The 16,087-nt window shown below is 41.1% G+C and overlaps 1 protein-coding gene across 1 annotated transcript in view; it reads left to right on the top strand.

The window, feature by feature from the left end:
- Positions 1-11,338: 11,338 nt before the first annotated feature.
- Positions 11,339-16,087, top strand: part of edaradd (EDAR-associated death domain) — a 44,099-nt gene continuing 39,350 nt past the window's right edge. Inside the window, exon 1 of the mRNA XM_033613449.2 lies at positions 11,339-11,482. Coding sequence (XP_033469340.1) covers positions 11,425-11,482 — 58 coding nt within the window. The 5' untranslated portion in view covers positions 11,339-11,424. The remainder of the gene's footprint in view (positions 11,483-16,087) is intronic.

The raw sequence follows: 16,087 nt of genomic DNA, 5'->3' as shown, positions 1-16,087 counted from the left end.
ATGGAAGATGGAGAGTACAAGTGTCCCCACGCCACGGATGGATTGGGATTCATCTAACCTTCCCGACACCTGGAGAAAGTTTCGCCAGCATGTTGAGCTGATGTTTTCCGGTCCCCTGCACGCTAAAGACGAGGAGGAGAAGTGCAGCTATTTGCTACTTTGGATCGGTGAGAAGGGCCGCGACGTATTTAACACATGGACTCTTACAACGGATGAAAGGAAACTGCTGAAGACGTACTACGACAGGTTTGAAGCCTATGTGACGCCAAAAGCAAACCCCATTTTTGCACGATATAAGTTCCACGAAAAAACACAAGGGGAAAATGAGAGTTTTAACCAGTTTGTGACTGAGCTAATGCTGCTGGTGAAAGACTGCGACTACCCCAATAGCGATGAGATGATTAGGGACCGTATTGTTTTTGCCATAAACTCACCAAGAGTGTGTGAAAAGCTACTTTGCCACGGTCCAGACCTCACGCTAGAGAAAGCTATTGACATTGCTCGTTCACATGAGCTATCACAGCAACAGTTATAGACAATGGTTAGCCCTGTTGCTAATATGGCTAGTCAGTCCGTGCATGCAGTTAGCAGGAGGACAACCAAACCAGAGCAAGCACGCCATGGATGCAAAACGATCATCGGGACAGACGGTGACAGTGCCGTTAAGAGCAGAGAGTGTGGTGCATGTGGGCGAGAGAACAGCCGCACAGAGGACTGTCCAGCAAAAGGACGTCAATGTAATAAATGCAAGAAATTTAACCATTTTGCTAAGGTTTGTAGGACACAAACACCACAGAGACAGGCAAAATTTAAGTCCAAAAAAGTGCATGCTGTCTCAGACTGCACAGAGCAGACATCACCTGAGCTGTATATTGACACTATAACAAAACTACATGCAAACACAGCCAGAGAACAGGTATTTGCAGAAGTAGAAATAAGCAAAGCGAGGCACAAATTAAAGTTCAAAGCTGACACAGGTGCCCAAGCTAATGTGATACCAGCACACACGTTCCACAAAATGTTTGGAAGTGTAATGTTAGGCCCATCAGACAGTGCCATCTTAGGATATAGAGGGCAGAGGCTTAAAGTTAAAGGAGCTTGCAAGCTAACATGCAGATACAGAAATGAAACAGCTATGTTAGATTTTGACATAGTATATGTTAAAAACGCTCCCCCTGTCTTGTGTCTGAGAGCATGTCTAGACCTAAACATAGTTAAACTGGTGCACACAGTCGAAGTGCAGCCAGGAACACACATAAGCATCACAACAGAGTTTGCCGATGTTTTTAAGGGCATTGGACTATTTCCCGGAGAATGCATCCTTCACCTCAAGCCCTCAGCTACACCAGTAGTGTGCCCCCCTCACCGCATCCCATACGCTCTCCGCGGCAGGCTCAAGGATGAACTGGATGAAATGGAGAAAATGGACATTATCCAAAAAGTGACAGAGCCGACTGAGTGGGTAAATGCTTTAGTGGCAGTGGAAAAGCCTAAAACTGGAAGGCTTAGGGTGTGCCTTGATCCTCGCCCCCTAAACCAAGCCATACAGAGGCCACACTATCCGCTTCCCACTCTCGATGACATCACACCGAGACTAGCTGGAGCACAATATTTCAGTGTGCTAGATGCCAGATCCGGCTATTGGACAATCAAACTAAGCCATGAATCATCCATGCTGACCACCTTCAACACCATCTACAGCAGATACAGGTTCAAGCGACTCCCTTTCGGAATCATTTCTGCACAGGATGAGTTTCAAAGAAGGGTGGACGAGGCTTACGAAGGGCTTCAGGGCGTCGCAGCCATTGTGGACGACATCCTGGTATATGGCCGCACCTACTAGGAGCACGATGCAAACCTGCGTGCCATGTTGGAGAGGACTAGAGAGAGGGGTATAAAGCTCAACGAGGACAAGAGCATCATATGTGTGCCGGAGGTGAGCTATTTTGGTCACAGACTGACACGAGAAGGCATCCGGCCTGACCCTAACAAGGTCAAGGCGATCAGAGAAATGGCTCCCCCACACAGCAAGGCAGAGCTGGAGACCATACTGGGCATGGTCACCTACCTCTCCAGGTTCGTCCCCAGACTCTCCGAGGCAACAGCTCCCCTCAGACAACTGTTAAAAGAGAGCAATGAGTTTGTGTGGGACTCAAATCATGACATTGCTTTTCAAGAAGTGAAAGACCTGCTGACGCAGGAACCTGGCCCTGTACTAACATACTTTGACCACACAAAGGATGTTAAGCTGCAGGTCGACGCATCAAAATGTGCATCCACTGACTGAGACCGAAGAAAACTATGCTCAGATAGAAAAGGAGCTGTATGCGGTGCTGTTTGGATGCAAACGGTTTCATCAGTACCTCTACGGTCGACAGGTGGTTGTCGAGTCAGACCACAAACCGCTGGAGTCAATCATGCGAAAGCCTCTGGCAGCAGCTCCCCCACGACTGCAACGAATGATACTGCAACTACAGCGGTATGACATCATCATTACACATAAGCCTGGAAAACAAATACCAGTTGCAGATACACTTTCCAGAAAGCCCATCGAGTGCAGTGAGAGCTCACTGAGTGAAGGTATGGACTTGCAAATACATACCGTGGTCAGTAGTGCACCAGTAAGTGACAACAAAATGGCAGAGATCAGAGCCGCCACAGCGAAAGATGAGCAGCTCTCAGTGTTGAAGTGGGTCATCACCTCAGGGTGGCCCGAGTTGCACAAGAAATGTCCGCCTGCAATTTCAGCGTACTGGAATCACAGGGACGAGATATCAGAAACAAACGGCATCTTGCTAAAAGGAGAAAAAATCATTGTGCCCCACTCACTCAGAGCAGAAATGCTTTCACACATTCACACAGGACACTTAGGGATCGAAAAATGTAAGCAACGAGCAAGAGATGTACTTTTCTGGCCCGGAATGGGAAAACAGATAGAGGCGTTGGTAGAATCCTGCAACATCTGCCTGGAGTGACACAACTCTGTCCAAAAGGAGCCGATGATATCGCATCCTATTCCAGAGAGACCTTGGCAGGTGATCGCCACAGATTTGTTCACGTGGAACAACACAGACTACATCGTTGCTGTCGACTACTACAGCAGATACTTTGAGGTGGAAAAAATCACCAGCCTCACATCCAACACAGTCATCAAAAAACTCAAGGCCATGTTTGCTAGGTTTGGAGCACCACAGACACTAGTCAGCGACAATGGACCCTGTTATAGCTCGCAGGAGTTCAAAGGCTTTGCTCGTGCATGGGACTTTGAGCATATCACAAGTAGCCCACTGTACCCACAGAGCAATGAGTTAGCTGAAAGGACTGTCCAAACAGCCAAAGCCCTCATGGACAAGGCGCATGCACAGCGGACAGACCCCTACCTGAGTCTATGGGAATACAGAAACACCCCCGTTGATGGACTGAAATCGCCAGCGCAGCTGTTAATGAGCAGGCGTCTGCGTTCAATCCTCCCGACCAGTGACAAACAACTTGAACCAGAGGTTGTCTGCCGCAGCACAGTTCGCAGCAGGAGGGAAACCTGCCAGAAACGACAGAAACTGCACTACGACAGGACCGCAAAGACACGGCCTGCCCTGCCAGCAGGAGCCACAATCCGTTTCCAGCTGCCAAGTGGAAATTGGGAGCCTGCAACAGTTATAGATTCAGCAGGCACACAGAGGTCATATCCTCACAGGTGAAGGTCATGTGCTCAGACGCAACAAACGTCACCTCCTAAAGACTGAGAACAGCACAGATCAAGAAGCACCAACTTGTGACCCTGATCCTGAGAATGCTGAGCCAATGACTATGCAGCAGGACACTGTGGGTTAAACAGGCCTCAAAGAACCCCTGCACTTCACCACCACTAAGTCAGGTCGCATAGTGAAACCAAGAGACAGACTAGACCTGTAAAAGAAAAAACAAAATGTCCAAATGTGAAAGTATGCCACGTTGTTGATGTTGGAAGTGTTTATTTTGACACTGCAGTTAAGGAATGCCATGTGGTATTGCTAATGTTTACAGAAATGTTAGAAAAACTGAATTTACTACTGGCACGTTCTGTTTCAGTTATATCCTGCCTATACACATTGATAGAAATAACTGCCTTGAAGTAGCTAAACTAAGTTTAAAATGTTTGAAATAATAATGCTATAATATTGTTGGCAGCTATAGCTATTTGCAGTCACCGTTTTTTTTTTTTGAAAGAAAGGAGATGTAGTATTCTGAGCATGTCTGTCATAACCACTGTGTATTGTGATGACGTAAGCAAGGTGCACCAGAGCGACAGGTGTAAAAACACAGACAATAAAGTTGGAGGCACATGTTCGTCCCAAGAAGACCAACATAAAACTGTTCTGTTTATTTAGACAATTAACTGTCAATAACACAGGAACAATACAAGGGGGAGTCTCGGGTGGGTTTGGGCAGTGAGTTTCAGAGGGTGGGAGGATTTGTGCTTGGTCCAGGTGGGGTGGGACAGGAGGCTGGCATTGGCAGAGCAGAGTGTGCGGGTGGGAGTGTGATGATGGAGGAGCTCAGACAGGTAGGGTGGGGCCTGGTTATTGAGGGCTATGTATGTTATGAGGAAGATTTTAAAGTGGATTCTCTGGGGAATGGGGAGCCAGTGGAGCTTATGGAGAATGGGGGTGATGTGGTCACAGGTGCGAGAGTGGGTGAGTAGGCGAGCAGCAGAGTTCGGGATATACTGGAGCTTATTAAGGGTTAAGCAGGATTTATACTTCTGTGTCGAATCAATGCAGAGCCTACGCTGTAACATATGCCGTAGCCTGACATTGCAGACCTCCTGTCTATTTTTGTAAGCTGAAAACTATTTCTTTCAGTGGAAATAAAGCTTTTATTTACATTTATTTCACAGATAAGGAACACTAAATTGTGAAGACAAGAAATCCCCAACAAAATAGCATTTAAAGTCTTGTGTGTGATCGATCCTGGCTTCGTATGAGTGGAGGAAATCTCCACCAGTCACTAGGCTAATTTATAAAATGTAAAATGCCATAGGCTTGTGCTGATAACGTTAGCATGTTGTATTAATTTGGAAAATGTGTTTAAAACAGTTGTTTTGTTGGTGAATCTTGTGAATTGTAATTGGGCCTAATTTTGTAACGTTACCTTTGTTAAATGTTGCTTTTGTTCCTGGCTTCATAGAAATAGAAATAGAAAAAACTTTATTTATCTCCAAAGGGAAATTAATCTGTCCAGCAGCTCATAAAAGACAAAAAACAACAACCACACTTCCCCTCATCAACAACAACACAGTGGTATTAAAATAGACATAAAATAAAATAAGTTTAAATAAGTGCTCAGATAGGAATTGACTGGATTCAGGACGTATTAAACAGTCTTATTGCCGTGGGGACAAAGGATCTCCTGAAACGCACTGTTCTGCAAAGCAGTGAGATGAGCCGACTGCTGCAGTTGTTCTTCTGTCGCCCCAGGAGGCTGGAGAGGGTGTCTGCTATTGTCCATAATAGCTTTGAGTTTGTTCAGTTTGTTTGTTCATATGAGTAAAGGATATCTCCACTAATTTATACAATGTAAAATGCCATAGGGTTGTGCTAATAAAATGATCATGTTGTATTTGTGGGGAATATGTGTCCAGCAAAAGACATGTGCTTTGTCTGTGAATCCTTCAAGTTATAATGAAGCAGATTTGTGTGCATTGTGTTTGAAATTGTTGCTATTGAGCCATGTTTAATGTGTGTTTTGTGTGTGTTTTGAATCAACTAAACTGTACAGCATTTCACAGAAACCCCCCCCTCTGACATGTGTTTTGGAGGCGTGACTACAGAGCGACACACACACCATGCACAAGTATAAATGCTCACAACTAGGCTGTGGCATAGGCTGATAACACACAAGAAAGAGTCCGCCTTTAGTTTTTTAGCCACCTGAAAAAAATCCACCAAAAAATCAGTTTAAGTGTAGCCTACACTATATTTAGAAAATCTTCCCCCAATTTACCTTGCCAGCAAACAGTCTTTACCAAAGGGGAATTGAAGCTGCTATATCAAAGCCACCAGACTCCATTGACAAAATAGTCATTTAACTCAGCACAACACAGAGTTGCTGGTCTACTGCAGTGGCGATCGGTTAGTGTGTAGGTAAAGTGGTGCATATATTCTAAATATTGTGTACACTTACACTGATATTGATACTGAATTTTTTTAGGTAGCTAAAATACATTTTGCTGCAACCCCATCCACAGCATTACATTGCTTATCTTCTGTGTGAGTGGATTTGGTTTATCAAAGACACTAGCAAAGCAATAAAGTACAGAAAATAAGCACAGCAGAAATGTCAGATTAGTGGGGACCACCTTTCTAACTATATACTTTTAAACATTACAGTTGAAAATGACAACAGAAATAAAAAAGTCTGCCAATTTTACATATCTCTGCTATGTTAGTCAGTTGCCAGTTGTCTACCCGGAAGTGATTGTTGTTGTTACCTTGATGTCATGGTGATTTGGTCTACAGGCTGTTTCACTGGAATGACATTGCTAGGCAACAGCTTAGGTCCCTGTTTGCTTCCTGTCAGCTGATGTCATTCACATACACTGCGAAACATTCCACCAAGAATTGCAAAATGACCTATTGAGAATGTTTATATTTCAAACAGTCTATATAGTATACTAGTATACATTTCAAGGCACAGTTTCTGAATACTAACTGTGTTCATTTCTCTGTGAACTGTGGATACTTTCACAGTATTTATAGCACCTATAAGCTGCCTTTACACCACCATGTGGCTACCACCCTGACAACCACCTGCATGCAAGAGTGTTCCCCAAACAAGGCGAAGCGTTCTGCGCTGCAACTACAGTCCAGGGCTGTGATAATGAGGAGGTGTTTTGAGAACGTCACTGATGGAAGTCAAAGCTAGTGTAGTGCCATGTAAATAACAGGATACTGTAGCAAGACAACAGAAATCACTGAAATGACCAAAGATTTCTACATATTTTGACAATTTACCAGTCATCTGAAGTTTGGTGGAAATGTTATCACAGGCCCAGTTTTTCTTCTGGTTGCCCTTTTAAGTTGCTTGCACTGTGTTGTACAGTACAACTCCGGGTATTTAGACACCAAAATTATCAGCTCCTCCATCTTGTAGTTTTTGAAATTCTTGAGGGAGGGATGCCACCCCTCTTCTATTTGATATTCCAAAGCCAGGCTGCAAGCGCTAGAAGTTCAACACAGTGACCTCAGCACAGCAGAGCAAAATCTCTGCGCGTTCACATTGGCGGCAACTGCTTCATACCCCCACTGCCATATTCAAAACCGCTTCCCCTCTGCCACCTTCCCCTCACTGAATCCCAGAATCCCCAAGATTCCCTGACAGACACCCGGGCTAAGCTCCAAATGTCCTCAAATCCTAGAAACACCCCTGCATACAGATGCAGCGGCCAAGTTGCAAACAAATACACCCCAACTCTTGCCTCCCCTCATTGGCTTACAGCACCAATCACTTACTTCGATCATCTAATCAAGGCCTGCTATCTGTTCCCCGCTCCCATTTGAAATCCAGGTCCCTGCCTTACCTTGCTCTCTTGTGCTCTTTATTTGTTTACCTGATTTTTTTTCTCCTTTTTTGCCTCCCTTCCATTGAAAAATCCCTTTTCTTTCTTGATTTTCAATTTAATGTTACTTCTATTGTTCTTATTTATTCCTGATTGTGTTGTAGCATCATTTTCACCATTGCTGCTAAATTCTACCTTTCGTCTTTGTACAGTACTAGTACTTACTAGTTTTCTGTGTATTTTTCTTGTGTTAAATTTAAAAAAAAAACTACAGCTGTAATTGTACCAAATGCCATAGACTTGTTCAGCACCCCCATTTGTACAACTTTGCTGAATGTGGTTACCATGGAATATGACAGTTAAGGTATGACAGAGAAATGTGAGCACTGTGTGAGTGGCAGGGGCTTGTTTGGAGTGGAGGCAGGATGCATCAGAGGGACCACGAGACTCAGATCATGTGCTACACATTGGTGGTAATCCTGTCAGGCTCAGTGTGTTAGCACTGTAATAAAGTTATGGCCTGCAGGCCTGTTGGAATCTGGCACCACACAGTCGCTGTAAGACTTTTCTGCATTTTACAGCTATTGCTTGTGATAATTCACAATGCAGTATTTGCATTATAGGAATCACATATCTAGGTATTAACTAAATAATGGCTCAAAGGATTGCATTATTGTTTGATGACATCATTAGTGCAATCTAAAAGCAGCAAATCCACTGATGATACTTCATTCAGGGAGGTGCTGGCACAACATTGGTGACTCTCTTTCACAGAAAAAAAGGAACCAACAAGACTTTTATGCCATTTCTGTTTTTACCAATGGTGGATGAAGTACCTGAAAGCTATACTTCAGCAAAAGTACAGATATCTTACTAGAATATGACTTTGGTAAAAGTTAAAGTCATGTATTAGAATATTACTTGAGTAGAAGTCTTAAAGCATCTAATAATAGCTGTACTAAAGTGTCAAAAACAATTTTATGATATTAAATGTAATTAAGTATTGAAAGTAAAAGTACAAGTAAATGCTGTTAATAACAAAGGGAGCGGTCAGAATTTTGAGAACTCTGAAATGTATTTCTTCACAACATGTAAACTATCTTAAAAATGAAGCCATTATTACACTTGAAGAAAAATGAGGTCCTCACAACTTAAAGGATTTAAAGAACAAAATCCAGTTGTTCCCTACCTACCATTTCTTCATTCTTCTGTACATCCTCCCTTCCTTCCTTCCTTCCTTCCTTCTCTTTATTGTAGTAAGTAACTAAGATGCTTCGGGGAATGTATTGGATTAAAAGTGAAAGTTGAAAGCACTGTAAAACTTAAGAAAAGTACAGATACTCCCAAGAAATACTTTAGTACTGTAATGAAATATTATTAGTTTGTTACATCACTACACTGGTTTTTATATCTTCCATTATGACATGGAACTTTATATTGTAAAGACAAAGAAGTTGTCATGGCACAAACTGACCTGCTGGTGGCACTGGAAAAAAGAAATTCCTTTGCAACCATAAACGTCCACATTTCATGGCAATCCATCCAGTATTTGTCCAGAATCAAATGGCCAGAAGTTTGTGGACAATTGCCCTTTACACTCTAAATCAAAGTGGCTTGGCTGGAACAACTGGGCTGCTACCTGCTGCTGGACTGAACACTTTCACACTGCACTTAAAGATGCAAGTAGATCTACGGCGCTTTTACAGTGACAAGTAGTCACCGATTAGGGGGAAAACGGATACGGTTGTGACGACAGGGTAGTTGTAACAGCACTTCTGTCACCAAGAATGGATGACCTATAAATCATGTAATGCATTTATTGTATGAGAAATGTGAAATTATAGCTGTGTAAAGAAGTGTGCAGATTTTATAGCCAAAATACTGATTTTCAGATATATAAGTATTTATTTGGACAAAATCTCTATTTTGATGAGTCCTGATACTGATGATGTCTTAGATTAGAAAGTAGTCTCCTGGGTAAAATGTGAGGTATTTCATATTTGCTCTTTTCAAATCACAATTCCACTACAGCTCACTAAAAAAATGGCTGACAGGGGTGGGGATGGTTGTAAAAAGTGTCACACCTAACCCCAGTGATAACTAAACACAGTTTCTCTTTCTCAGCATGCCAGCAGGAGAATTGGTTAAAAAAACAAACAAAAACCTGCACATGCACTAGAACCTGCATCAGATGAGGTGATGCAGGGAAAGAGAGTAAGGTCTGTGTTCAAATAATACTCTATCTGCCACGTGACATTGAGCAGATACTGAAAACAAACAAACAAAACCCAAAACCTCAGAGAAAGAGGATCAGCACAGCTGCTCTGTGTTGGCCATCACAGCAGTCTAGAAGTCTTCAATGGGCAGCCAGAGGATGTCCTGAGTGGTTACTGACTGAGGCAGCAGACTTTTGGACTCACTTCATGCGACATACTAAGTATGTAACAGGTACAGGTTAGTGAGTTAGACTTTAGTAGGAGCTGGATATTAGTGTATGTATCCGTGTATAGATTTTAAAAAATATATGCTAATTTATTTTCAGTTACATGTTTTACATGTGTTATAATAATCCTATAAATCAATAATCAATAAAAAAGAATTACAAATAAACTTGTTCAGAAGAATAAACAATAAAATAATATATGACCTTGCAAAATAATAGCAAAATGTGCAAAATAACTTTCTAATTGAACTAGGAATGCACTGACTTTGAAATTATGGGCCAATACTGATACCAGTGTTTAAAATAACAATTTCCCCAATAGCCAATATTGATGTTTTTATGATGTTTCTTTTGTTTGTTGTTGTAGTTTACTCTTTTTTGGTTCCAGGGAAACACAGAAATCAACACTATAAAAAATAAATGAAGAGTTTTAAGGCATTCGGTCCTCATTACACTACCTTTGATTGAGCACAAATTCAATAATGCACAATTATGAAACAACCTTTAACATAACCTTCTTTCGCACAAAAAAAAATCTCTTAAGCACAAAAGCCTTTTTACAATATATGATACATCATAATTCTCTCTCTAATATCTATTTTATAGTGCTGTGAAAACATCAACACATTTCTCCTTGAAACAGCTGGATTTATTCCAGTTTCTCACCAACACCTACATTTTACAAGATTACACTGAACACATCATGTTTGCCCAATACTCAATTTTAGTGAATGGAAACCCAGAAAAAAGGCTTCTGTTATTTAGTAGGCTTTTCATATGTAGGCCTAGATATGTTATTGTGGTCTTACGTGATGTTTCAAAAACAATAGTAGTAATAGTATTAGTAAAAGATAGTAAAATATAAATATTTTGACTTTTTTTTCTTCCCCCATTTGTGGCACCCCCGATGGATGACGGTGGCCTCAGCATTTGCCTACACTGCCTATGCCAGTGCCACGATAGCCTGGAAATCCAGACCCAACTCTAGAAAGATGAGCAAATTCAAATTGTGCTCTCGCGAGAACTCTGGATTTCCAGGGTAATGCCACGGGCTGGCACTGGATGGAACTCCTTGCATTTAACATCACTTAATAAATTCTGTGGTGTAGCTGGAGAAGTTGGAAACATTACTATTTGTTAAAGACAAATAGGGGTGCTTTTTGTCAAAGGCTGAGAGCTCTAACACAAAAATTCAGTAAATTAAGTGCTGAGACAAAAAGTGTCATACCGGTCTCTCGGTCTCTCCAACAGAAATGACTTCCGAAATGCGAATTCTTGAATTTACGAGGGGACATTGAAGGCAGCATTGCGCCTGGTACCTTTTCATCACTAAGGTGTTTCATTAGTGTGAGCTGCTACTGAGTATCGGTGCTTCCTCTTCCTCTCAGAGAAGGATTACTGTGTGTTCAATCTGTTTATATCTGATCCTTATACACTGGGCTGCATGGGAGACGTCTCTGATCCAAAAATGAGCAGTCTGAGGACGTATAAGGAACCATTTGGTGAGTAAAATATTAAAGTGTCTTGTTGGATTCTGCGTCCATATTAGATGGTTAACTCCTACAGTATGTTGGTCGTTCCATCATCTCAGTGAATTACCTTTGAGACCTCCTAAACTTATCTCGTGGGTTGTTTTTCTTGTAACAACACCTATATCGCCTGGAACGTGTTTTATTTTATTAGCCTACTAGATACCTACATTGTTGAATTTTTAATTTATCATTTTAGCACCAGTAGTTTGGGGGGGAAACAGCTAGAGTTTCCTGGTTCGCCGTCTGCCACCACAACAAAGTTTCCATGTTTAAAAATCCCCTTAACCCAATAATGGAAAACCCGTTACCTTTTGCCCAGTGAGCCTATTCATAAATGAGTGCTCCTCGTCCGTCTCCACACTGATCTGTAACATATGATTGCGTATAGCTCACTAACCAACTCCACTAACCAGCGCATAGTAAAGGAGAGTAAAGTAAGGGAGTTTATGCAGCAGACAAGGTTTTAGACAGACTAGACTCAGAATACCAACGTTTCTCCAGCAGAGACATTTATGACAACCACTAGATAATTCAGTGATATCAATGATTTCATACAAGTTAAAGCAGTCTGTTTTTTATATAGGCCTACCCACAAACAGTGGGTTGCAGTGGTATAGCCTTCGGTTTTAATGTAGATCATGATATTATAATTTACGGTTATCATAGGCTACCTGTACATTTCCGTATCTACGATATTTTAAAAAAAATGCAACTGGATAGAAATCTCAACTTTATTTAAGTTATTTTCAAAAGGGAGACTTTCTACACATTTTCACAAGCAAAATGGATTCAAGTTTCAATTATAGTAATAAAACGTTTGTTCAACCAACAATAACCCTTCTATTTTCATTCCTTTAAGGGTCATTCTGGCTGATAATAATATATTCTGTAATACCATGATATGAATATGTTCTGAGAGGGTTATCATACCATGAAAATCTTATACCATTGCAACTCAAGTATTGCGATTATTTTGTGTGGCAATTTCCTATCAATACGTGAATGCCAAGTATCAGTTTTTATTTTTTTTTTAAAGATTATTTTTTGGGCGTTTTGCCTTTAAAGGGAAATTTCGGTTTATTTCAACCTGTCTCCTATCGTCCTAAATTTGTTTCAAGTGACTAGTGACATTAAAATAATAGTTAGCATGTTAGCCGTTAGCCTAGATACAGCCGGGCGCATAGTAGTGTCAGACCTGTTATAACGTAAGTGAATGGGCATACTTCAAGTGCAAAGTTAGTCCACTAAACAAGCTTTTTTCCACAAAGACTGCCTCATATCGTTAGGATAAATGTCAGAGAACATATAGAAAACGACATGTAAACGTGTTGTCTTACCTTACCAGTGTGGTGCCATGTTTGTTTACCATCTAGCTCTGCTTTCCAAAGCGCAGAAAGATCTTGACAAAGATTTAAGATATAATTAGCAGTTAAAAAGGGTAATAAATCACATTATATTTTTTTGAAATACTAAGCATATTGCAACATGTTTAAAATAGTAGTACACTTAGAACTAGTGACAGTCATCGACAGCAGAAGCTCTTCCTCTCTCTCCACTGTTGTTTTTAATGAGAGCCAAATGCATTCATTCCTCTTGTGACCTAACTCCTCTATAGCCCTGTACAGCTGAAGAGCTTCTCTTGTACATTTTGATTCTGTTCCTTACTCTGCATCATGAACACATCAAAGAAGTTTGGCTTTCCAACATCTACTGTCCCACCTCAGAAGCAAACATGATCTCACTGCATGTGCATGTGCACACATACTATTTACACCCGACTGTCATTTCATTTAAAGTTACAATGTGTAATTTATATGGTTGTTTATTAGCAAACTATTGCTTTCATAAATATATATTTACTAAAGTGTAATGCAATTCACATACAAATGGAAGCTTTCTCATAGGCTTAGAACAGTGTTGGGTAAGAGTTACTTTAAAAGTAATCAAAGTATATTACTGTGTTACTTTTTTAAAAAGTAACCAGTTACTTTACTGCATTACTCCCTGAATAAAGTAACTCAAGCACTTTTAAAGTACTTTTGAGTATTCTACATTTGCTATTGGGCAATGAACCACAGGGCGCTAAGTCTACATTTTTTTGTCTCCAAAATTAAAGTTATGGACCACTTGCCCTTCACTGAGATCCAATTCTCCCATCACAGCCGTCACTTTGACCAGTAGAAACACAGAACGATCTGCTGCCATACACACAGAGTAAAAGGGGGAAATGATGGTGTGAAACAGCAGAGGCACTTTGTCAACCCGCTGAGTTAAAGTTACTGTCATTAGCATGAAGCTAGCAAACAATGGTACATCCTCACGGTCGGACATTAAGTAATAACATTAACAAATAGCGGCGGGGCTTTTACTCACCGCAGCTGCAGAGGCTCCCAGCTTCATTTGAAACAAACTACATTATAGACGGTCCGTTAGTTATTAATCCCTCTGTGTGTTGATATATTTACTTTTTATCTGCTCCCTTGTCTTTGTAAAGTTGATATATCGCACCGTCATTTCAAACTCAACACTTGTTTCAAATTAAAAGCCCCTTATAACCTCGGCTAGAGAATCCCACCATTTTCTAAATAGGCTTTTATTCTGAAACATTTTTAAGAACTTCTTGTGGAAGATACAGGAGCTTGACAGTTTACGTGAGGCGCTTCAAATGTAGCTCCTGCCATGTGCTGACGCTTTTAGGTGACTACAACAACATGTTGGCTGGCACATGAACAGACACAGTGACTCAAATAATAGTAAAAGTGATAAAAATAGGACAAGAATAACCCGATGACATCACACACGCCGTGAAAGACGACCGGGGATAATTGGTGAATACCAGCGTGTAGTGTGTACCAGGCATAATGCAAGTCCTGAGTCTGAAATATGTCTGTCAGCGAGTCCTCCTCCACCTATTAAACTCCACCGTAGACAACGGCAGCATTTCTCCGACCGCATAGCGAGCCACAAGCTCCGTGGCTTCTTTCAGACTGATAGGTTTAATGTTATCTCCGTTATTATAACCAAACGACAGCCCTTGCTGTTTCAGAGCTTAAGGACCAGCGTTCTAAAAGTAACGGAAGTAACTGATGTCTTGTTTGAAAATGTACTTAAGTATTTGATTACTCAAACAGCAAACTAACGCGTTACCTTGTAACGCGTTATACCCAACTCTGGCTTAGAATGATTTCTCTATATATGCACAGGCAGGGCGCGGTCTGCTGGAGGCTGCCCTCTTGCGTCGCCATATTTGAATACAGTGGCCGAAAGTAGTGCTGCACATTAATCTAATCACAATTGCAATCGCGATGTCAGGCTGTGCGATTACATAACCGCATAAAAGGCTGCGATTTGCGATTTAATGTAGGCTAAATAAATGTTAACGTGTGTACCTGTGAACGTGACTGCCTCTCCTGTAGTGTGTGGAGTTTGTTGACATCACGCCCACAAGCTATCCAGGGGCCTGTATCACGAAGCGAGATCAACCTTTCCTGGGTTACCCAGACCTATCCTGGGTTGACTAACCCTAACAATGGCAATCATGATAATCGGTATCACAACCCTGGATATCAACTCGGTAACTCAACCCAGTGTTGCTTTATCAAGAGCTGTGAACGCGCACGCAGCGGACAAATCACAATCATGAGAGAAGCGCAGCGTCACTGAGCGTCCTCACAGAGTGCCGTATGTGAGGGAGAAAAAAGTATTTCTCGTGAGGATCAGAGATTAATTCTACTAAAATATGAGGAGATGAAAAGCAACATTACAGAAAAGGCCAACACCGTGGCAGCTGCAGGAGGAGGAAACATGTGTGGCAACGCATAACGGGATGAATAATTTTTTTTTAGTTTAGATTATTTGCACATAATGTTAAAAACAGACAGTATAAAATTTACAAGATTAAAAAAAGAAAAGTACCGGAGAGGTTAGAAGCCACTAAAAGCTTGTCAAAGAAATTCCCCTGTCAAAACATCAATGAAATCACATGATAGAGAAGAAAAAAAAAACGAGTCAGGAAAGAAGAAACAGGAGGATAGAGGGAAAAATCAAGATAAAACAAGGTAGCAAATAAAATGATGTGTAGGTTAAATTACTCATCACTGGTTCAAGTAGCTGCAGTACCTGTACCTGTACATCTGACACTGATCACACCCTTGAATCCCATGAAATCAATGCTGCGCAGATGAATTGCGTGTATTACAATTATCGTCTAATATCATTGCGTCTGATAAACTGGTCTTCTTTGTCATAACGTTATATATGCTACAATAAAGCTTAAAGCTGACGCCACAATTAAATCATATCAACACCAAATTGATAGTCTGAATAAAATCATCCTGATATTGAGCTGTGTTAGACATTAACAGCTGCGCAAAAATATACCTAGCCTCCCTCTTTAAAAAACAAAAAGGAAAATCCCTCAAACACCATGAAGTGCAGACATGATAGGCTACTTTCCACACTTCCAGCAGCAAAGCTGTCAATTAGGCCCATTATCTTTAACAGGGATCATTTCCTCCAACAAAACAAAATGTTGGCACTAATATATTAAGTGTCCGCAAATGATCAGTTTCTTTC

This window comes from Epinephelus lanceolatus, chromosome 17, assembly GCF_041903045.1.
Source record: "Epinephelus lanceolatus isolate andai-2023 chromosome 17, ASM4190304v1, whole genome shotgun sequence".
Taxonomy (NCBI): domain Eukaryota; kingdom Metazoa; phylum Chordata; class Actinopteri; order Perciformes; family Serranidae; genus Epinephelus; species Epinephelus lanceolatus.
Note: the sequence above shows the minus strand (reverse complement) of the source record. Positions and strands in the feature narration are given on the sequence as shown.